Source organism: Artemia sp. Qi Xiang Cuo, chromosome 19 (genome assembly GCF_049724085.1).
Source record: "Artemia sp. Qi Xiang Cuo chromosome 19, ASM4972408v1, whole genome shotgun sequence".
NCBI classification, from domain to species: Eukaryota; Metazoa; Arthropoda; class Branchiopoda; order Anostraca; family Artemiidae; genus Artemia; species Artemia sp. Qi Xiang Cuo.
The window spans coordinates 41,258,767-41,282,564 of record NC_142812.1 but is presented as its reverse complement, the minus strand read 5'-3'; the positions used below and the strand labels follow the sequence as shown (position 1 = coordinate 41,282,564).

General features: G+C 35.5%; 1 protein-coding gene across 2 annotated transcripts in view; it reads left to right on the top strand.

Annotated features, from left to right (window-relative positions):
- Positions 1-23,798, top strand: part of LOC148940846 (dipeptidyl peptidase 1-like) — a 91,738-nt gene that overhangs the window by 33,442 nt on the left and 34,498 nt on the right. For both annotated transcript variants that reach the window (XM_089104789.1, XM_089104788.1), the window contains exon 3: positions 7,720-7,857. In XM_089104789.1, the coding sequence (XP_088960915.1) occupies positions 7,720-7,857 (138 nt within the window). The remainder of the gene's footprint in view (positions 1-7,719; positions 7,858-23,798) is intronic.

The following is a 23,798-nucleotide window of genomic DNA, read 5'->3' as shown; positions in this document are numbered from 1 at the left end:
TTGATCTAGACGAAAGTAAAAATCTTCTAGTAAGATACCATAGACCATCGCAAGAATATAGAAAAAATGACTGAAAAATTATTCCGGTAATTCCAAAATCTCTGGAAGGAGAAGTTTTACCGATGGCACTTGCAACGATTGGGTGTCACATGGGAGAAGCAAAAACTATGGGGAGACTGAAGGGAAATTTTTGTTTTCCAAAAATGTACTCCAAAGTAAGAGCTTTTATGCAAAGCTGCCAAGAGTGTGCCAAACAAAATTCGCCATCAAAGACCCCTAGGGCTGAAATAGGTCAATAACCCACCCCTTCAGGGGTAAGATAAATAATGTCAATAGACGTTTGGAGATCCGGGGGCAGTTTACCCGTTTTGAGAAAAGGAAACAGGTGTGTACTAACCACAGTCGACGTTTTTAATTCATGCTTATACGTTTTTCCAATTAAAGACGAAAAGACGAAAACTATGACAAAATTTTTAGCCAATTGCCTATTGGTTGAACACGGAACTCTCCCTAGAGTTTTACTTAACGACAATGGGCCTTGTTTTAGAGCCAAATTATTTGATGAAATTACAGAATATCTGGGGGTTAGACGATGGTTTACTTCGTCTTACCGGGCAGCAGCTAATGGGAAGGTTGAACGTAAGCATAGGGAATTAGCTTACATGCTGGGAATACATGCAAGAGAGGAAAATGAAAATTGTGATGAACATTTACCATTTGTAGTCTTTGCAATAAATAGGGCTTTTTCACGTACCTTAAAAGAAACGCAATTTTTTTTGCAACATATAAGAGATCCCAGAATTTGTTTAGATGAAATACAAAATGACAGAATATATTACAACCTAGACCAATATAAGCAAGAGATGGTGATTCGAATAAAAAAAGCTTTGGAATAGGTTAAAGACAATCTGGAAGATGCGAAAACAGAACAAAAAGAAAAATATGACAGAACAAGCAAAAATAAAACGAGTTACTGTTTAGGAGATTTGGTTTATGTTTACAAAACGAATCTGGAAGGAACAAAAAAGCTAAAACCGGAATGGGATGGACCCTATAGGATTACAAAAATTCTACCAAATAACTTAACATATGTTCTAAAACATCAGCATAAGGAAAAGGAAGAAGTAATACACCATAATAGAATGAAAAAGGGATATTTTTCAAAACCGTGGAAAAGAGCCTATACTTTCAGAAGAAGAAATAGAAGACACGATCTCAGCAGTATATATCAGAAGACCATATGAATTTTATGACCTTTTTAACGACCACAACAGTTGGGAGAAGTTGAAGGAATATTTAGCCCAGTCTGGGCTACAAACGTTCCACAACAAACAAGAGAAAAAAGGAAAAGTTCAATGTTCAATCGGACACTAGCGATGAAAGCGACAGAGAAGAGCCTCAAGTACAACCTACTGGTTTAAGACATAATAAACCAGAGGTTAAATCCAAAGAGGAAGAAAAATTGGAAGACACCAAAGAATTATCTGATTTTCATACACTAGACTCACCAACTGTCGTAGCGCAAAAATGGCTTTTGGAACGAACGTCATCTACAAGACGCGAGCTAACAGAATGGGACACCGAAAATTCTTCGACAGAAACCGATATAGCTAAACCTGGGCCAGTCGTCAAGAAAACCTTCTTTGAGAGAAAAATTATGGAGAACAGTAAAGAACCCAAAAGGGCAGCAAGAAGTTCCTTTGTCAGCAGCACAAGTTGCTAAAACACGTATGAAAAATGCCAAACATCAAGAGAAACAAAGATTAAATATATTTGACGAGGCAACAAAACAGCACTCGGACTCAGAGCCTTATAAGCCACACTATAGAAACCATGGAAAAATTTGCCAATATTATAAAGAAGAAAAGCAAAAATTTGGGGTTCAAAACTCGGACCAGGAAACGGAGAAAGGCAGAACAAGCGCAGCCCCGAGCAGATTAATATTTGAATAAAACAATTATGTAAAAAAAAAATTAAATAAAAATCCAACGAGTATAAAAGCGACCAAAGAAATATCTATATTTTCTTTTTTAATCGGTATATAAATAACATCAAGTTTTCCTTCAAATATATATCGCCAGTAAAAATTATGACCGTCACATTCTAACGTTAAATTATAGCTCCGATCTGAAGTAACATCATAGGTTCTTGCAAAAATTTTTTTTCCGATACGAGATAAGACTTCTCGAGCGGTATAATGTCAAGACTTGTCAAAACAAATTAGGCTTCGCTTCAAAAAGAAAAAGGAATAAGTAAGGCCACGTAACTTTTAAATGAGTGTAGTGGACCTAATTAAATTATACATTTTTAGAATCAGCATTAAAAGGCGATTCTTTTGATATGTATATTGAAATTTTTTTTTTTTGGGGGGGACAATTAAAAAAAAAAACACGAAGGAGGGTAGTTTACTGAAATGAGGTCATTGGAAGCTAACAAATTTGGAGTCAGCCAAATCACTGCTGGTCTCTAGTTGTTAAGTACATGCAATGCACCTACTGACCTTTCACTCTTTGAGGTTACATCTTCAGTCAAATTTGAAAAAAAATTTGTTTTAGAGAAATTTAAAAAAAATTATAATGGGAAAGACAACGAGAGTTTACATGAATCGCGACATGTACAAGCTACCTGTAATCTTGTTATAAATAGTAAAAGATAAAAATTAAGCACTTACCAATAAGGAAGATATGTATGAACAAGAAGTTTTAGATAAAATTGGTCACAGTTTAAATAATATAGCAGCCTAAAGAAAAGTTTTCTCGGGTAAATTTAATCTGACATATTAAATAAATTCACAACAAGCCATTAACAGGAATAAGAGGGCGAGAAAATTGCAGGTGAAAAACACCGATGACAGAAATGCATTTGAAAACAAAAAAATTCTAAGATCCTGGTCATTGGGGGGATCCACCAAGCAAACCAAATACAGATCAAATAAAAGTCAAACTTTGGAGGAGGTTTGAGCTGAGTGCTCGGCAGATCTGCTGAACCATGGGAAATGGCAGGGTCCAGCACATCTGCCAATGCACTAAACCCATACACTTGTAGAACAGAGTAATAGTCAAAATATCACAAAAGGGACAAATTACACTCAATGACTGTATAAAACTAAGGCGCAAATTAAACTGAGAATAATTCCATTCCAGACACAAAATATTAAAAAAAAAAATTATAGGGAAACCGCAAAAAGATAACCCCTATCTATAAGCAACTTTTGGCACGACATAGGCACTAATTTTTGGTGAAAATACCACAGACATGGAATATGTGTCTGCGATGAAAACCACACAATTTTGTGGGAATCAAGGATATCGTAAAAACTTACATTTTTATGAATAAATAAGAACTAGAAATTTCGGGGAAAAACTTAATTAAAAGTGTTCAAAAAAAATTATCTGAAAAACTACAGTACTTTTATAACACAAAAAAGTTTCTAAATAAAATTTTTTTCAAATAATTTAAAAAAAATAAAAGTTGCAAAAATTAGCCACCCCCCCCCCCACCTATTAGAACTAGGGAGATAATGAATTTGATCATAAAGGGCAATCAGCATAAAAACTTGTTAAGGTTATTGGAAAAAGAACATGGAATATATAAATATAGGCTTAAAAAAAAGATATATTTTACTGAAAAAGCAGGAAAGACTTGAAAAAACCCTTAGGCGCCATTGAAATATCAAATCAAAAAAAAGAGAAGTGTTCAAGTTCAAAATATAGTCAGACGAAACTAAAAGGAAAATAAACTGAATGAAGTCAGTTAAACTCTGTTATACGCACTTATTAAACTTGCCGAACGAACTAGTATGAAAACTGTATTAAATAAGTACCAATAAGTAGCAGTAATACTACAGAGCCACCGTTACATTGGTAATCGCGGGCCGAGATAAGTAGAAATATTGGACAAATGCTCAAAGTAGTCAAGAAAAGAAATTTGGCTCTCTTATGTGGAAGTCGTTTTCAGAAAAATGATTAGCATGACATAAATTGAAAGTAAGACACATAATAGCCTTAAGAATTTGAAGTTGAAACCTAAGACAAGACCACTAAAAATGGGGAAGTTAAAGTGAAAACAGTCATTGTCACTTGTATGTCAAAAACAGAATTACTGTGTGCCATGAAGGCCAGGTATTTTCTGCAGAAGGGCCACTTTTTCTGGAAAAAGAATAGCCCAAGATAAAATTGTGCCACAAATTATTAAATAATTAATTATTTTGTGTGCAGGTTCATAATAGTCTTTTTAGCTGTAGCTGATGACAAGAGAACTTAGAAACGTTATAGGAGCTACCAGAAGGCAGCCCTGGTAAGCAAACCTTCAGGGTACGGGCACAAGTCAATTGGTAGTGCCAAAACAGGTAAAAAGACGAATAGCTAAAAAAAATTTTAGCTTATCAGATATAAGCTGTAAAAAAAGTCTTAAACCAAAAAGACATTAATGGTGAAAAAAAGAGAGATTACAGACAAAAACGTTATAAAACAGTCCAAATTAACTAAAAATTTGAAAAGAATTGAAAAGCTTAAAAGTCTGAATAGACAAACAGGCGTATGAGATAATGTAAGTTAATAACACAAGTGGGTTCGAAATAGAATCAAAGTTTTAAAACAAAATACATTTAGTCATATATGAGAAAGAGATATATAGTTGTAACAAATGTAATTGAGAAAATATCTACTGTTATAAATACTAGTCTATACCGTGTTTTTTTTTTTTTTAAATGCTTTAAGTTTTAACCAATAGTATAATAACATATCTAGTTTTGCGACTTAAATACTTGTGTAAGTTATTACACAATGCTTATTTATATATACGCTGTTTTAATTTACTTTAAATTTTAACTAGTGATGTAATGTTATATGTAAATGTTATACCTCAAGTCAAAGTATTAATAATTTTTTTTTTATTGTAGAAAAATCCGTTTAGTGTTAAGTTTGAAAGAATAATCCAGGGAGAAACGTAATGTTTCGATTTAAGCGGGTTATTATTTTTGGAGTAATTAAAAAAAGTGGAGAAAGTATTTAAAAGTAATTAACTTTCGAATGCAGTGATACATACGAAAATTGAGCGTTTCATTCTACTATATATGTAAAAATAAATGCTTTATATGTATACTAATGTGGATATTTATTTTAGATACATCATTAGCTATTTTTTTTGAAAATCAAATTTTTCGTAGCATTTTTACGGATCCATTTTTCCTGCAATCACATTTTGACAAATTTTTGGAAAGTAACAAATTTTGAAGACACTTCAAATACATAGTTATGCTATCATCTCATACTAGATCAACTGATATTTTGGAAATTATAGCAGTAATACAGACTTTACTACAACTTCATCAAAAAGTGAGATAAAATCAGAACATAATTTAGGCATTGAAAATGTGCTACATAGCCCAATGGCTTATGTTATTTAAATATGTGAAAATACATTGTGCTGGAAAAATTTGTGAAAATTTAAAGATCAAAATGTTATGTGTAGTTTACCAAGGCATTTCTAAAACGAAAAAAAATCGGTATATCAACCACGTCACACGATAAATTAAATTATTAAAGGGAATTAAATGTAAACTCAAATAATTCATATTCTTGTATAATATAACTTGAAATCTAATTTTAGCAAAATCATTAATATTATGTTTAAGCCGCTTGGGGTCAAGTTAAAACAGAAGATGTATATGAAGAGAGTAAAAGAGTAACTTTCAGTCCTAGAGACAGAGAAAAAGAGAAACAAGGATAAATTTCAAATTGAAATCCTTCAACAAAAAAAAAGGAACATGACCAATATTGGACCAGAAACATAACCCTAAGGAAACCCATTGAGGGTAGATGCACATAATGACCCAAAGATAGCAGCATAATAGCTGTAAACAAAATTAAGTTGTTTTAAAAGTAAAATATTGAGAATTTGGGACAATTCTTCTTTAAATGGGGAGTATTATGGTAAAGCTTTCTAATTTAGTTAATAATTAATTGAGTAAAAATATATTAAGACGCAAAAACGAAGTTTCAAAATACCACTTTTTATGATAAGGATACAAATCGTGGAATGTGTAGGCTTGGAGGGAACTTGCTCAATAACCAATTTCCTGGCTAAATGCGTCAATGTACCGGAAGGACGTGGTTAGGTTTTTCGTATATATCCCGATTTTTGAGACTGGAGGCAGACTTTTTGACTTGCAGGGTGAACTTCTGCCCGTTTATTTTCTCATTAGAAATACCTTGGATTTTGTTAGATCATTTTAAGTGTCTGTATCTTATTATATATCATTGTAGTTTTTGAGACCTGTGGCCTACTAGGGACAGCCAGCCCAAGTAGCGAATATATATCTGATTAATATTATATATCAAATGAATAAAAGTATTGTAGTTTAGACAACTTCTCTACAATGTACCTTTAACCCTCGAGCATTACCCAGTCGATACGCCTCATTAGTTCGGTCATAGCCTAAGGCACGCTACCAAAGTTTAATTACCTTAGGGCCAGAGTTTATCTCCCCTATAAAGAGAGAATAAAGGCATCTACAACTAAAACACCCAAATACCACAAATAACACTTCACAAAACTAACTGCCTACTACCTTACTTTATTTTATTATAAAGTAAAGTTTCTACTTTACTTTAATAAAAATAACATTTCAAAACTATAAATTGATTATAAGTGTTAGATTATGTATTTGAAATTTTGCGCCCCTAAAATATTCGGAGAAAGTGCCCCCTGTGTCACCTCTAAATCCGCCTCTGTTCACATGGAGGTGAATATATGAGAACCACCTAAAGATTATATATAAACACACATGAAAATGTGCAGAGCACTAATGTCTTGGCCTGAAATATTTTTTTCGCCCTACTTTATTAAGTATTTACCCTATAAGACAAAATCCATCCAACTCTATGGAGTCTTGGGTAAATACACATATGCCCTGAGTATTTTCTGTGCAGTATATTCTAACAACTTGTGTTATGAATGATAATTTGGTGATCGTCTTGCTCACATTCCGTTTCGATTTTAGAATAAAGAAGAAGCCATCACCCTTTTAAATTAAAACAGTTGACTTAGTGAATTTCCAATTTAAGCTGTAGTGTTAATTTAGTTTTCAATAAAGCAGAAATGTTACTTTATCCTCTTGGAACGCATCTGGGGCGACGACGCTGTAATTGCTTATGGAAAATTTTTTTATATCTAAATTTTTGACTGTTGATTTAGTTTTACTGTTTTAATAGACCTAATCTTTGTCATTCTTTCCTTTTTCTAAGTATATGAAGAAACTCATTCTATTAAACCTTTTGACAATTCATTTAGTGTTCCTTTTTTGAAAGACCTCGTCCTTGTCACTTTTTATTTTTTCTCAATCTATTCCTTTCGAAAAGTACAAAGCCAATATGCTGAACAAAGTTTCACTTTGACCAATTCTATTTAGCTTTCAGTAAAGTACAGATGATACACTAGACTTTTTTGGGGCATGAGTTATGACGTCACTACAATTATTTCTGTTAATTTATGTTATTTTTTAGTGCTCGTTTTAGGAATTATTTCTTCATTCATGATTTGTATCTGCACGTTACAGATCTGATATCTTATATAAGCTAATTTCAGTCCGTTTTCAGCTTTTAATTTACAATTTTATTTTCACCCAAAAACTTGGTTTTAAAAAGTTTAAGCTTCAAAAATCAATGAGAATATTGATAGCTGTGCAATCAACTGGTTCATTTTATGTTTTTTTTTTAGAGCAAAGAAGAAGTTATTAGCTATTGTGCTGAGACAATGAATGGTTGGTCTCATGATGTGACTGTCCGTAACTGGGGTTGCTTCTATGGAAAGAAGGTTGAAGAAATATCATTTAAAGTGTCTGTGAAAGAACACGCGGTAAGTGATTTAAACCTTTAAGTTTAAGTTAAGAACTTAAAGTAGAGTAGTTATATATTCACTAAAAAGTAAAAAATCTAAAATGCTGGTAAACTAAACTTCCGTTTGACGCTTTGCAATTTTATTGGTAGGTTTTTAATCTCGTATGTGTTGAAATCCAAATATAGATATTGAAGGAATTTACAATTGTTTACTATAGCTAGATTATTAATCATTGAACCAGATGACAAATTGCTTTCCTGTAGCAAACCAAAGGATAATGTTGCACAACGCACTGGTGATAACAATCTCCCTCTATGTGGCAAGATTTGAATTTTTGCCCATTCTGCAGCAGCTGTATGGAGTTTAAATTTTACTTCTAAAGACTCTGAGACCTATCCTCGGTATTACTCTTGCTGAAGAGGCTTGTTCATTATACCTGTAAAAATACCTGACGACTAAAACATTGATAATCGTCGACTTCGTAAAGGCCATCAATGGCTCTGAAGGACAGAAACTTAAATAAGACCTGGCAACTGAAACGTCGATCATTGTCGACTTCTCAAAGGCCATCAATGGCTCTGAAGGATAGAAACTTAAATAAGACCTGGGAACTGAAACGTCGATCATTGTCGACTTTGTAAAGACCATCAATGGCTCTGGAGCCATTCGTAAAGACCGTAAAGTTCGACTTTGTGAAGACCATCAATGGTTCTAGAGGATAGAAACTTAAATAAGACCTGGCAACTGAAACGTTGATCATTGTCGACCTCGTAAAGACTATCAATGGCTCTGGAGGATAGAAGCTTAAATAAGACCTGGCAACTGAAACGTCTATCATTGTCGACTTCGTAAAAGCCATCAATGGCTCTGGAGGATAGAAACTTAAAAAAAAAAAATAATATTAATCTGTATTTCAATGGGAGGATTTGAAAATGGTTCTTCCACAAATGAATATGGCAATCCTTATAATTTTTAATTCAAATCATTAGACTCTAGAATGCTGATAAATTAGATTGTTTATGTTGTATAGAATTGCATAAAACCGTGCATGCTAAAGATATCAATAATTTGAACATTTCTTTCATATTAGCTCGCATTCCAAAAGTCAAGCAACAATTTTTGATAAAATTTAATTACAAGCATTTAATTTAGCTTGTTTCATTTTCCCTTGACTTGACATTACTTGTCAGAAGGAAAGATTTCCGTCTGACAGACTTTTTCAGGGGAAAGAGTGCCACTATAAAGAGCTGCTTTTCTAGTACTGCTCTGGAAGAAACGTCTAAGAGCGGCGCTCTTAGGCGTTTCTTCCTTCAAGTAATCAAAGTGAAACGTTTGATGACGTATATGTCAGTTCAGGGGTGACACGGTTAACAAAGTAATCAGAATTCATAAATTTCTGTGAATAAAATAATCTTCTTTTAATTTTTAGTCAAGTTTGTTGGTGCAAAAGTAATTTAACCCTAAGATAGTTGACAATTACCTTTCACTTTGAAAAAATCCTAACTACAAGTGTTTTATTAGCTTAGAAATATTCTGAATTGCTATTTAGCCATTTTAAGAAGCTGTGTATTTCATCCGGGTTGCAGCGGTAGCTAGCAACCTAGTAAGAGACGATCACGTCCAATGTTAAGAAATATAAAAATCCATAACTCCTTAAAAAAAAGTCAGACCAAAACAAAAAGTACACCATTCGAACCGCCATGTCTGAAAGCTCAGTATAGGAAACTTTCTGTCATTTGGCTTGAACAGCAAGGGAAATATATTGGCTTGAAAATCAAGAAATGTAGCAGCTACTACAGCATTCTGCCTAAACGGCATTTTTTTTTCTTTCTCTTTTCTTCTTTCTTTTCCACAGATAGCTTAGTACTGAAACATCGTAGAGAGTTGTTCAAAGGTTCATTTTAAAGGAAATTAATTGGGTTAAAAACCTTTTGTAACTAAAACAAATTATTTTTAAAAGAATAAATTTTTCCACTATAAACTGCATTTTTGATGTCTTTTCATACTGCTGTCTTTTCAAAGATATTTGATTTTTGAAGCAATCAAACAGTTCTTGGTAAAGTACTATTAAAACTTTATATTCCATAGATAGCTTGGCACTGGAACATCGTAGAGAGTTTTGTAATAAAGAACGACCTCTTGCCTATACAAATTTTATTGGCCACTTAACTATAGTATAGGTTAGTAAAGTTTACATAAAGGACCGATTGAGTTCATCATAATTTACAGTAAAGAACGAACTTCAGCCCATAGTAAATATAATAAGATTATGATTTATGACTCAAACACGTAATTTGTTTTCTTTGGTCTAAAATGCTGTCAGCGGTGAGATTCGAACCCATGCTTCCGAAGTGACGAGTGGCTAACACCAGCACCTTAAACCACTTGGCCACGCTGCCTCACATAACTATGCGAATATTTTATAATAAACTCTAGCCAATAGTAACTTAAATATTTTATATAAAGATTTTATAGTAAAAAATGAACTCAAGTCCAAAGGAACTGATCCCTGTGGTTCATTCACATAATCTTCATTATTTTAGCTAGGGGGTAACTGATCGAGTTCCTTTTTTTAATTAAAAATTTAAAAGACATTGCTTTAAATTCAATATTTTAAAAGTTCTCCCCGACGGGGATCGAACCCCGTTCTCCCGCATGACAAGTGTGTTTGCTTACATTGTACCATCAGAGACTTGTAAAATACAAGTTACATATAAAACATGATAATAAACTCGTTAATAAACTAAAAAACTTACATAAGGAATCGGTCTGGTTAATTATAAATGGTGACTACGTAGGTTTCATCGGTATCGTAGCTGTAGAAACAGCTGAAACCTAGTATAGAACAAATCATGGCACATATTGAGCTTAGTTCGATGCCTCATTCTCTGAAGATCATCTCTTAGTATTCCAAATAAGAAAAAGCCACAGGCTTTTTCTTATTTGTAATTTGATACATAAATTTATATTAAAGGACCAACTAAAGCGCCCTATTAAAAGGTGAACTGCAATTTTAATAAAATAATTTCAAAAATTGTAAATAAAATAATTTCATTTAACTGCAAACTACAAAATATTTCTGATGTCTGAGCAATGATCTTAATTTTTTAAATAAAACTAGAAAATACCGAAAAATTTAAAAATTAGTTTTGTTTTTGGTTAGGTTTTGGTACTTGATACATAAGCTGAATAACGCTTATTTGCATAAGTCAATTATTTATTATTATGGGGAAAATAATGCTCTTAGGTCCAATTTCGTTTTTTTTTTTACCTATGATTTCTCTAACAGCATCGATGGCTGTGCATTTTGACAATAATGAAGATTGGTTAACTCTGAATCACGTAAAATCCATTGCATCAGAGGTGGTTAAGGCAGAAGACCTTAAAGCATCATATTGGCACAGTCTTGCCATAGCTTTAACAACCCCTGGGATCGGTTATATGAAATATCAAGACATCAAGTGCTGCCTTAGACTGCTTTTACCAGATTCCTTCACTGCTGAAGATGAAGCAAGGGCAAAACACAGCATCATTAAGGAAATAAGGTCAATTCATGATCTACTAAAAAGAGAGCCCTACATAACCCTACCTTATGAATTTTCAGTAGAACAAAGGGTACATCTCATATTAAAGGAGCTAAGAAAGAAGGCAGAATTATGAGATTTTCTGAATAATACACATAGAATTGGAATCATTCGAAACACAACGAAGGACAATCAGTGTTCTCAAAATTTTGACCCCAAAAATCAAATGCTGAAGTGCTCAACAATTCCAACTCTTCAAGAGCACGAGAAGGATTACGAAAATAAAAGACAAGAGGAAATATTTGAGACCTCTTCGCACATCGTATTTGACAAACTGAAAACAGATGAAGGGGAATTGAGAATGGATTTTCTGGAAGGTCCTTATTTGACATATATTAACACGCTATTTAGAATCTTCAAGTTCAAAATTACCTATGCTTCGACCTTAGCTACGAGATCAATGTCAGAATCTTGTTCTAAAGAAAATGAACTGAAACAGCTTTGGACAGACAATATAAATTCAGCGAGAAAAAGCCTTAGGCCTCTAATTTTTGATATAATGTTTATGGCCAGTAAATTCAACATTATTGGCTAAGGAAGTTTCTCTCATTTTAAACAACTTAAGGCTATATACTTATTTTCTTACTTCTCTTCAGTTTGGAAAGAAATGTCGAACTGAATCAGCGAGTTTTGGAGTACAAAATAATCAGACTGAACAAGAACATATTGAGGCCGTTATGTTGAACGATCAGTTAGATTTAGTAAGTGACTCAAGTAAAAAAGATGAAGATGTAGAGGATAAAAATCAGATTAGGCAATCCGATTATGATGGAGACGAAACCCAAGACTCAAGTGAAAAAACAGAAGATATAGAGGATAAAAATCCGATTAGGTATTCCGATCATGATGGAGACAAAACCAAAGACTCAAGTAAAAAAGATGAAGGTGTAGAGGATAAAAATCAATATATTATAGCGATAGTCGGAGGCATTGTTGGAGGCCTTATTGTTATTGTTGCAGTAGGACTTATTGTTGTTATTGCTGCAGTAGTAACTTATATTAATAGGAAAATGAGAAAGACGTTCTTTGACTTACCTAAGTGAAGAGGCAAATGTCGTCCATGTTTTATTTATTTCTAGCTCGGCTGTATCATTTGGTCCAAGACTCCCCACAACATTACCTGAAAGCTTCAACTGAATTTTTTTCCCTCTCTGGACACCAAAGGCCACAATGCCCTCTCTCCTAATAACAAATACCATATAGAAACAATACTTGAATTTTAATAAAATTACAGAATTGCAGAATTTGTGCTTGCTATTTTTATGCGTCATAGTCGTCATCATTTTTATGTGTTGTAGTTGATAGCATTTTTATGTGTTATAGTTGTTAATAATATCCCCACCATTTGTAACCTTGTATAGATGGACATTTAAGGGGAATTTTCATTTCTCACCAAAAATGATTTTTGCAGTAAGAGAGGAGCTGCCATCTCTTAACATCCATATTGCATACTTAGTCTTAATTACACATTACACATATATAAAATATCACATATTAAAGTTATATGAAAAGCTGCGTTTACACTTTGCTATTGAATATGCATATGTTTTAATGACACTAACTAAAGGTTTCAAGCTACTATCTGTAAAAATGTGGAATTTTGTACTTTTTGCTAGAAGAAAGATCACGGATGCATGTTATTTTCAAGGGGTGATCGTATCGACCCATTACGCCTAGATTATCGGAAGAGGGCTCATTCTTATGGAAATTAAAAGTTCTAGTGCACTTTTTAAGTGACCAAGAAATTGGAGGGCAACTAGGCCCCCTCCCACGCTCATTTTTTTCCCAAAATCGTCCGATGAAAATTCTGAGATTGCTATTTTTGTTCAGCATAGTTGAAAGGCCTAATAAATATGTCTTTGGATGTAACAAGACCCTCCACAGCCCCTGGGGAATGGACTTTAAGTTACAAAGTTTGCACATTGTTTACGTATAGTATTTGTTATTGGGAAGTATGCCGACATTTTTCAGGTGGAGAGGGGAGGACGAATTTTTTGCTGGGGGTGAACTTTTCTATGGAAAGTGAATTTTACAGGGGGTGAACTTTTCAGGGGAAATTGTATACTGGGGAACTTTCCGGAATTCCTATACGAAATTTCTTTATATGTCTTGCTTTCTCGTTACTGACTCAATTTTATGCGTGGGGGTGTTAAGGGTAATTGTCTGGGGTAAATATTTTCAACAGGATTGAATTGTCCAGAGGATATTTCCGTAGGGGAGGGGATTTTTCCGCGGAGGAGGAGCCAGATTTCCTGGCGTTATTAAAAAACGATCAGAGATTAAATAAAAAAACAGTTTTTTTTCACCTGAAAGTAAGGAGTAATATTAAAACTTAAAATGAACAGATATTATTACGTATACGATGGGTTGTCCCCCCCCCCCCACAACACCTCCTCGCTCTTTACGCTAAAGTTTAAATTTTTTCCCAATTCTTTAAAAGCGACTTCTGAAACTCAAGGGTCGTTTAATTAGAACAATAAATAAATTTTTGAAAATGCCGAAAAACTTTAACGTAAATAGCGAGGTATTGTAAAGGGAGCAACCGCCCCCCCCCCCCTCTTATACGTAATAATTTTTTTTTGTTTTAAGTTTTAATATTGCTCCTTACTTTCAGTTGAAAAAACTTGTTTTTTTTATTTAATTATAATTATAGCACATATTGAACTGATAATTATATGTGTTTTATTACCGGCTCCTATTCGAAATATTTAAAATTTAAAATTCTATTATTCAAAGCAAATGTATAGACTCGAATTTTCAAATTAATTTGATAAAAGTCTTATTTTTATCAAATTTTCTTTCAAGTTGTTCTTGTATAAGAGATAGCATTTTTGCAAATTTGCGAAAATTCAAGTAAATTTAGCTTAAAGATTGAGAGGTTTGAGGGGGTGGTTGCCTCGTTATTAGTTTGGAAAATATGTGTATGCATTGGCTTTTAAAATTCTTCTGTGTAGTTTCAGCTCGTTTTAATACCATAGTCGGTGCAATCCATTTGTGAAGGGAGCCCCCTTCCTAATCACCCCTGGTCTTTACGTTATAGTCCAACTTCTGCACACCTAAAAAAGATTACCTCTGAAGATTTTTTTTTTTAAAGGGAGAGGGGGAGGCTAGAATAACAAAGAGCTTCTCGGGTTTTTACTTTTATTTTTCTAACGTATGATTCATTAAGAATATATTGCTTCTTAGCAACCCCCCTCTCTTCTTTGTGAAGGTAAAGATGTGATAGCCTACAGAAAACGCAAAAAGTTAATATTTTACCAACATAAAATGCCTTACGTGTAAACACTAACCCACAGCGCCAGACAATTTTCAAAATGCTCCATCCTTATTTTTGAGGAATCTTCCCAGCCAGAAATCCACTATGTAAAGATCATGTAGGCCTACATGCTATATTTTACTATACAATAAAAAATATGTATGCTATTTAAAAGGAGTCATTCTCCCCTCAGCATCCACATTACGTGCTTAGTTCAAATTTATCCAGTGAGGGGAGACTAAAGGTTACATCCTCTTTCCATAATAAATGAAATGACCACTCACAAAGTTTGGAACATTTGGCGCTTAAAATTTACTTTTAAGGATTTTTTCCCTCTCTCTGTATTGCACTGACGCAGTACTGGTCACAAATTGGGCCCACTCATGACACAGGTCACGCATATATATATATATATATATATATATATATATATATATATATATATATATATATATATATATATATATATATATAGTAATATATATATATATATATATATAGTATAGTGTGTGTGTGTATATATATATATATATATATATATATATATATATATATATATATATATATATATATATATATATATATATATATATATATATATATATATATATATATATATATATATAGGCTATATAAAGTACCGGGCCCCGGCACTCGCCACGCGGCAGGCTTATGTATATATAGATTCTCACTGTCGCTTGTTTTCTAAACGGAGACAATTTGAGCCTTCTCTTGATGTCATGACGTCCAAATAGACCTTAAATTAGAATTGGCGCTCTTGTAAAATTACATATTTTTCTTTTGGACCTTTGACTTTTGCCTCGGCTTGTCATCTGTCATTACTTTACTGAGCAGCAGACTCAACAGCGATTTAACAGTGAATTTAAAAGATATTTTTTGGTTAACAGAGATCAAATCATAGGAATACAGTTCCGCAAAACTATAGTATATAAAACTAATCAATTTGTAAATCAAATTATAGAAACTACAGCACAGATTATAGGGCATGTAGGAAAACCTATTTACTTATTCGGTTCACCAGACAGCCATTGGTCAAATACATTGGGTCCAATTATTGGTTTCTTATTTGTGTCATGCACTCCAATCTCTTTTTACTCATAAAAATGACACTAGAACTTTTAATTTTGAATCGAATTAGTAACTTTAAATGTTTCAATGATATTGCTGGCTATTATAGAGTAGTGCTGCCTATGATATTGCTCATATGTCTTTTTGAAAACCTGCATGCATACAGTTTTTCGTAATTGGAACTCCCCCTAAACGCTTCCTAAAAGTTTCATCTTAATCCGGGTTGCAGCGGTAGCTAGCAACCTAGTAAGAGACGATCACGTCCAATGTTAAGAAATATAAAAACCCATAGTTCCTAAAAAAAGAGTCAGATCAAAACAAAAAGTACACCATTAGAACCGCCTTGTCCGAAACCCCTGTATAGGAAACTTTCTGTCCCTTGGCTTGAAACAGCAAGGGAAATATATTGGCTTAAAAATCAAGAAAAGTGGCAGCTACTACAACATTCTGCCTAAACGGGATATTTTTTTTTCTTTTTTTCTTACTCTTAGCGTCATTAGTCACATACACATAGTGCCTTCTGGCTAGTTCAAAATCCCCACAACTCACTCTTAAAGGTCTAACTTGATAATATAAAAGCATGCAAAGAGTCAAGTGGTCTCAGTATGACAAAATGAAAAGCAGGAAAAAGTCTATGGGTTTTTCTTAATTGGAATAGCAAGAGACGACATGGCTACATCCTACAATTATGGCATTATTGATTAGTCTTCAACATGAAATATGTAGTTCTTCGAAAAAAATTGATTCTTTTTTAAAAATAATTAGTTTTAATTATAAAAGATTTTTTAACCCCATTAATTACCTTTAAAATGAGCCATTGAACAACTCTCTACTATGTTCCAGTGCCAAGCTAGTCCAGGAAGTGTGTGAAAAAAAGGGCCTAACCCGGAACAAATTGCAATAGAAATGATTCTTTGACTACCCGACTCAGAAAAATGTGCTGATTCCGAATATGCAAAGTTCGCTCATCTAGCTGTTTCACAAATACGTTTTTGGGGGGGGTTGAGGTAAATAACGAGGAGGAGAAATATGTCTTTTGCAGAAATGCGTAGAACCACGAAAAACAATATGCATTTAGGGGTAATAAAGTACGCTGAATCTGAAAATGATCTTTAAGTGCAAGGACAAACAACGGTTATCAGCATTTAAAGAAGAATCATTCGGGAGGAAGATGAGTTTTCTCATCTAGTGTTAAACCGAGCTGAATCTGAAAGAAACCGGTCTTAAAATGTAGAATGACAACTATCACCCATTTTGATTGTTCGATTAACGATTAAATCCTTCTCAACTTTTTCAGTTATATAATATACAAATGTGATAAAAAAACGAAATATCAATATTCATAGATCTTGGTTATCTTTCAGATCATTAAATCCAAGAATCTCATCTGTACCCAATTCGCAAAACTTGTTCCCTTACCTGCTCGACAGGCTCTGGGGCATTTCATTTAATTTGCTTTGTAAGTGCATAATATATTTGAGCAGTCGGTTTCGTAGTTACAGTAAAAAACTGCAAGGAAAGTTTTAGGGGCATCGGGGAGTTCACCAAAAATTGGGCGATATAATCCACTTTTAAGTACGCTACCAAACTGGCCAGGTTCAAGCATATATCCGAGGAATCTCTATGATTAAACTGGCAAATAAGATCGAAACAAGTTGAAGCTGCAAGCGTCACTGGTGGGAGGGAGAACTTTAGACGAAACATGCAAAGCAGATTCTGTGACTTCCTCGATGAATCTCAGATAACGCAACTGATTGAGGGTTGAAATTGAGCCTGGACACTTAAACAAAAGCATCATTGCTTTTAACCCAGCTGCTGAAATGTCGTGCTTGGTGGATAGTGGGTCCATAAAAACTTTAGCGGATTCGTAAAACGTTACTTTTTATCAGAAGCTGTAGTCCCGCTGACTTACCAATGCCACAGAAACGAGAAGCTGAATTACTCCCTATGAAGGTGCGGACATACTCAATTGTGCTACATATACGAGATCTAAGTTTAAGTTTCAATGCATTTGTATCCCAAATTCTATTCTTTGAGATTTCAGCTCGAGGTTCAGAGTAAAAGTAGATCGCTTGGCTATCTGTCTGTGCGTGATAACAGAGGAGTATAAGCAGATCTGTGTTGTCTCCAACCAGGACAGTAGGCATAAGAGAAGCAGATCAAACTGCAGTTAAAACAATGAGAAGATCAGCGTCCCCTTCTGCTTGGTATACCTGACACCCAACTTTGGTCAGGTACTCACTGGTCATGGCTATGATTGCTTGCTTATTCTTGAATCTGCTTAGGAACACTTCTATCTTTGTAGAACAGACCATATTCCTGCTAAAATTGATCTGTGGGCACGATCGTTTCCCTTTCCGTCTCAAATGGATGTTGTCTTTGATTGAAGGTGCTTTGTCGTATCCGTCGAAAACCACTGACGTCCTTTGCGCCTTATATTGCCGTGCAACGTAGTCAACGTACTTCTGGCAGATACTATCATAAGTTGAGTTTTTTTCCCAAGGAATTCGCTGAAGCAGTGTCCCACCATCGAGAACTATATGTTTGTCACTGAAATCTTTGACGAAGTCTTCAGTTTTCGGCTGCTGCTCTGCAACTAGACGCCACATCGTATCGGCGAGGGCAGGCTTATCGGCTGTTCGTGGAAGTCCGTTTGCTTCAAAAAGTGACGGAGGCGGTGAACACAATTCATACTTAAAGTGTGACTCCAAATCATCTTCGCTATTTCCAGCAACTGTCACCAGCCGGTGAAACATGAATGCTGGATCAACGGTAACTGACTGTCCGTCAATAACTGGTGCAGCTTTATTAGCAAGCTTTACCGCCACAGACTTTTTCTTGAATGTTTACGTGTTGACGTTTTCCCCTGTCATGCTATCCATGATTTCTTGTCCGACGGATCTAGCTGTGTCGACGTTGACTTTTTCATCAGCCGTAACTCCAGAGGTAATGTTTCGCAAGATCGGGTCTTCTGCGAAAGGGGTATTCTCAGCAAGAAAGCAAAGGAGCTTGGTAGTTTCATGGTTGTCGCGTTCAATCCTCGACTCTCTAACTTCTTTGTGCTGTTCGCTCGTCCCATATTGGACCTTAGCAAAAGTTTGCATCGACGAATTAATTGTACTACAAGGGGGTGCTGAGAGTAAACAAGTCAGCCTCTGCAACTCAGTCATGCAGGTTTCCCCTGTAAGACCACCGTTAGTTTTCAACGAGTGCATGAGGTCCTACTGAATGACTAGATCTTACGACAAGCCCGTTTAACTATTTTTGGACCTGTGGATAACATGGCTAACATTCTGAAAATTGTCAAATACGTCAGGATTGGTAGTTCCTAACTGTTTCATGTTTTGCAGGTACAGCTTGGCAGACTTCGTATATCGGAAGTGGTAGGACGCTGTAGAATATGGAAACATAGCTTCAACTGCCTGAAGATGAAGATGCCAGTTCCCCGTGCGCTCTGCTTGGATGAACTTCTTCAGTATGTTTATCATTTCCATATATTGAATCCACAGTTTCGCCGTAAGCGACCTTTCCAAAAGATACTTTAAGAGAGTAAAATTTTTTGGCGGCCTTCTGCTGGGGCTGATTTTTCTCTATACTTTGTATGTCTGTGTCACCGTTCAATGCACCAAGATAAACAGTGAAGAACTCCCTAAGTTTAACGAAGGCACATAATATTTTTTCCGTGTCTGCTGAATCAGCGCCATCTTCAGTGCCGTAAAGTTCAGTGAAGAAAAGTGTGTTCAGTGCCCAGTCAGTGAGTATGTGTCCTCATTTAGCTCTGGAATAAGCTTTCCCGGAAATGATTTGTAGAACAGTATTTGGAGCATATATTATTTCCAACGTGTCATGAAGTCCAGAGCCTTCCATAATCTGTCCAGCAGCCCCAATGTAACTCATGAGTGTGTGGAAGCCACCCAGCCGCAGGACCATTTTTTGTATAGGACTTGTATCCGTCTCGGCAGCAATAATGGTAAGAGCTTTCTAGTAAAGTGGCTGATCAATGGTCAGTACTGGAGTCGCACCGTATCTGGAACACTGTTCGCAAACGAAGCTGAGTGTGGAGTAGATACAAAAGGGATCACTTGGGCTAATATCTATCATGGGTATGAAGAGAATGGAGACTTTCCCTGTGTAAGAGCCTGACTGCGTATCAACATACAGCTCGCTCTTAGCTCCCCGCCAGCTAGGCAAGGGTGCAGGAAAAAGTCTTGACATCTTCCATAGCAAGTCGCAATAATTTGAGGGATCCAGAATCGAAGCTCGTGGTTGCGGATCGTACAGTTCGGACGTTGTGGTCGACGTTATCAGCTATGTGCTGCACGCAAAAAGTTCCTTCCAGTCCTTCTGCTTTTATGCTGTTAGAAACCATAGCGTTACGCTCGAAGAGCCTTGTCTTGTAATATAATAAGCTGAAACCCATAGCACTGGACATACTAAGTAGAAAGCGGCTACTAAACTGATGATGCAATTGGGCAGCTAATCCAATGTGAAGGGGTGGTCTGATTGTCTTTGGTCGACAGATTTGTAACATGCACTGACCTATTGTCGCAACCTTCCCGTCTATTTTGTCTCCTACGAACAGAATTTTTAGAAAAAGCCGCAAAGATGGGGGTAGGTATTCGAGGTTGTATGTTATCTCCCCAAGGTTTTCAGAATTGGGGTACACCTCCATTCGTTGTTTAATACCTTTGGCATCACTTTTGATTATAGCTGCTGCTAATAGGACGATAGCTTCTTTCTCCAGTTCCATGTCGACATTTTTGGCTTTAAGTAATACTCGTGGAGAAGGGCATGAGCTTAGGCTCTTAGCGTAATGACGTTCTGTCTGCCGTTTATCTCTGAAAATACTGTGCTTTCACCAAATCTCTCTCGCATCTTCTATTTCATGTATCTTTCACTATATCCAGAATCCTGTGAATCGCCCATGAGCTCGTTCATCATACTAACAAGATCATTCAGTGTTAGTTGCTTATCATCGTTAGCCTGGAAAAACTCGAAAACTTTCTCGAACGCCTCGTTCTGATACAAGTTCTGTGGTCGACCAGATTTTTGGTTTCCAGACTGTGATGGAATTTTGCTATACTCGTTGGGTATATTGTGTTCCGTTAAAAAGTTTGGGTAGCAGGATTTCTGGTAAACTACATGAGCAGCGTTTAGATTTACAGTGGCAGCAAGCATTCTAGTCATTACTGCTCCTGACCAGTCATCATTTCTCTTTCCCCAAAACTCTCTTAGTGTGTTTTCAAAGTCTCTCGTTCTAACCTTGAAACTGTCTTCCTTCTTCTTCGTTCTGTCAAAGGTAACTGGCGTAGAACAAAAGAGACAATCGGATTTGAAGTTGAAGTTTCCAGATTTTCGGGAAGATTCTCGCCTCTTACTTTGTTTCACCTGCGACAACGATGACAAGTACTGTTCAATAGATTTCTTGGTTGTGAAGCTAGACCTGCATGACTTATGGACAGGATCCCCAATAACTGGTGTGACATCACGCTTCCTTGATCGACTAGCTTCATTCACCGAGTCTGCACCTTTCTTTCCCAAAACGACCTTTCCCTACTCTTCCACTATTTCTTCTTTGCAAATGATGCAATTCATTTCGATAATTTAAAGCTTAAGAGTTGTTATCCATGCACTCATCGTTCAACCTATAAAGATATAGCTAAATTTAAACTGGTTTAATGTTTCTAAGAGAGAGAGAGAGAGAGAGAGAGAGAGAGAGAGAGAGAGAGAGAGAGAGAGAGAGAGAGAGAGAGAGAGAGAGAGAGAGAGAGAGAGAGAGAGAGAGAGAGAGAGAGAGAGAGAGAGAGAGAGAGAGAGAGAGAGAGAGAGAGAGAGAGAGAGAGAGAGAGAGAGAGAGAGAGAGAGAGAGAGAGAGAGAGAGAAAGAGAGAGAGAGAGAGAGGGGCGTGTTTGATCAGCAGGGTCAAAAATTTTTTAGGTGAGTATCCACCCCCCCCCCTTCCTCGAAATATATTCACGTTCATGTCACTACTGTGGTATAAGGAGGATTACAATTATGGGTTTAGGAAGAACACCTGATTACATAATTATTCATTTATTGCCTTCTAGATCAATATTTCTCAGAATAATACATGCACCTTTGTGGCTGTGAAAAGGTTTTTATCTGGATAAGAACTAACGCCACATACTTCCAAATGTTTGACGAAATAGTTATTAGAAAACGAAACATCTGGATTTTCTGGAATTTTTAGTTACTTTTAGCTTCAATCCAGTCAGTTTGGGATATTTTAAGTAAAAAATACTTGCTAGGAGCAGAGACTCATATTAGATCCATAGCGTTGTGATGTAAATAATTTGTTGAGGGAAATCTAATTGACAAATGTTTCTCAAATAATTTATGTTCATATCTGTATTCTGTTAAATCAGCTTTCCGTTAACTTTGACCAGCCAATTAAACAAATTCAGAAAAATATAATGCATGCTTTGTATATGGCATGGAATCGATTTCATCCATGTTTGCCTCTTTCATTACCGTATGTCTCTTTTGGAGCATGTCAGTTGCACGGTAGTTCAGTTGCACGGTGGTTTACATGCATGGTGGTTCAGTTGCACGGTGGTTCAGTTACACGGAGGCTCAGTTGCAATGGAACCCTCTTTTGGAGCATGTCTGTTTTGCGTAGCCTATCAGTCTTTCGATAAAACTTAAATCAATCCAAAAGTTTTCTTTAAAGATTATATAATGAGAATAAAGTCACACAGTTATTCCTCCTTAGAACTAAATGACATTACCCTAAAAGATGCAAGAGACCACATATTCATTTCTTTTGTCAAATCTGCCATGATTAAGTCCTATCTTCAGTCCATTTTCCTTGAATTGCCCACCCCCGTTAAATCTTACCTCCGTCGTTTATCCTCTTCAAAAGTATCAATTGTTCACATCGTCTTCATTCTTCATTCATCTTCAGTTCTTCATTCATCTTCATTCTTCATTCAGTCTTCATTTAGTCTTCAGAGTGGAAACACGTTTTTGGATTCACTCCCTTTGGACAGAATTAATTAAGAGCTTTGAACATGAATTAATTCAGTGACCCTAGCTAACTCATCTTTAATCAGCGATAATATATCAAAACCCATTCCGGTTCAAAAAATGGCAAATAGAGTATGCCAGGAATGCAGATTAAGAGTTGCTATTAACTCTATTCATTGCAGTAGCTGTGAGTTTTACATCCATGAACATTGCTCCGGTATAAAAAGTTGTAAGTGGTCAAATACTTGGGTTTGACTGTATTATACTGCAAAAGAAAGATAGTAATGACAAGACCCTCTGATGACTCTTTGTGTTGTCCTACCCAGACTCCGTCTACCTTTAAGACACTTCCACGCCACCCATCTGGAAATGAACTAGTCAACGTTTCGAAGGAAGTGAGGTAACCATCCTTCTTGCCTCACAAATCGATCTCTTGCCAAAACCTTTTCATTCCCCAGGACAGTCCCCCCTCAGCCACGTCCGATGTGTCTTGACAAACCAGTGTCGTTTAAAAATCAACTAATTTCAGTTGCCAAACCCCTGACCAGGCTACAGAATTCAAGACCTGTGCTTCCTGCCAGTCCAACTTGTTAAACAATGTCCCTACTGCACCTAAAACAAGAAACCTCCTCCCTCCAATGCAGCGGTTATTATCATTGATGAGTGAACTTGAAAATGTTATTATGGAAATGTCCACCCTAACCACTTCAAAAAGTGTTAGAGTTGGTAACCCCCAGTCTTTTCCAATCCAGGAAAAGGAGAAATCCCCAATTTTTTTTAAAATCAATATTATATCAGGACTTCTTGATGCTATTGTCGCTCCTAATAACATATCAAAAATAAAGATTTAAAAAATGACAAAGTCAACGACGAAATTATAGATACTAATTTAGTGATTTCTGGTTCAACTAACATATAAAGACAAGTTTATGGGTTTAAAGAATTAAACTGTCTTGGTTTTAATCCCCTCTCAGGCACAAGTGTTCAAGGTCAATTTCATTCTGAAATTGACGCTAATTATGCATGTAAAACTAGGTGTTCAA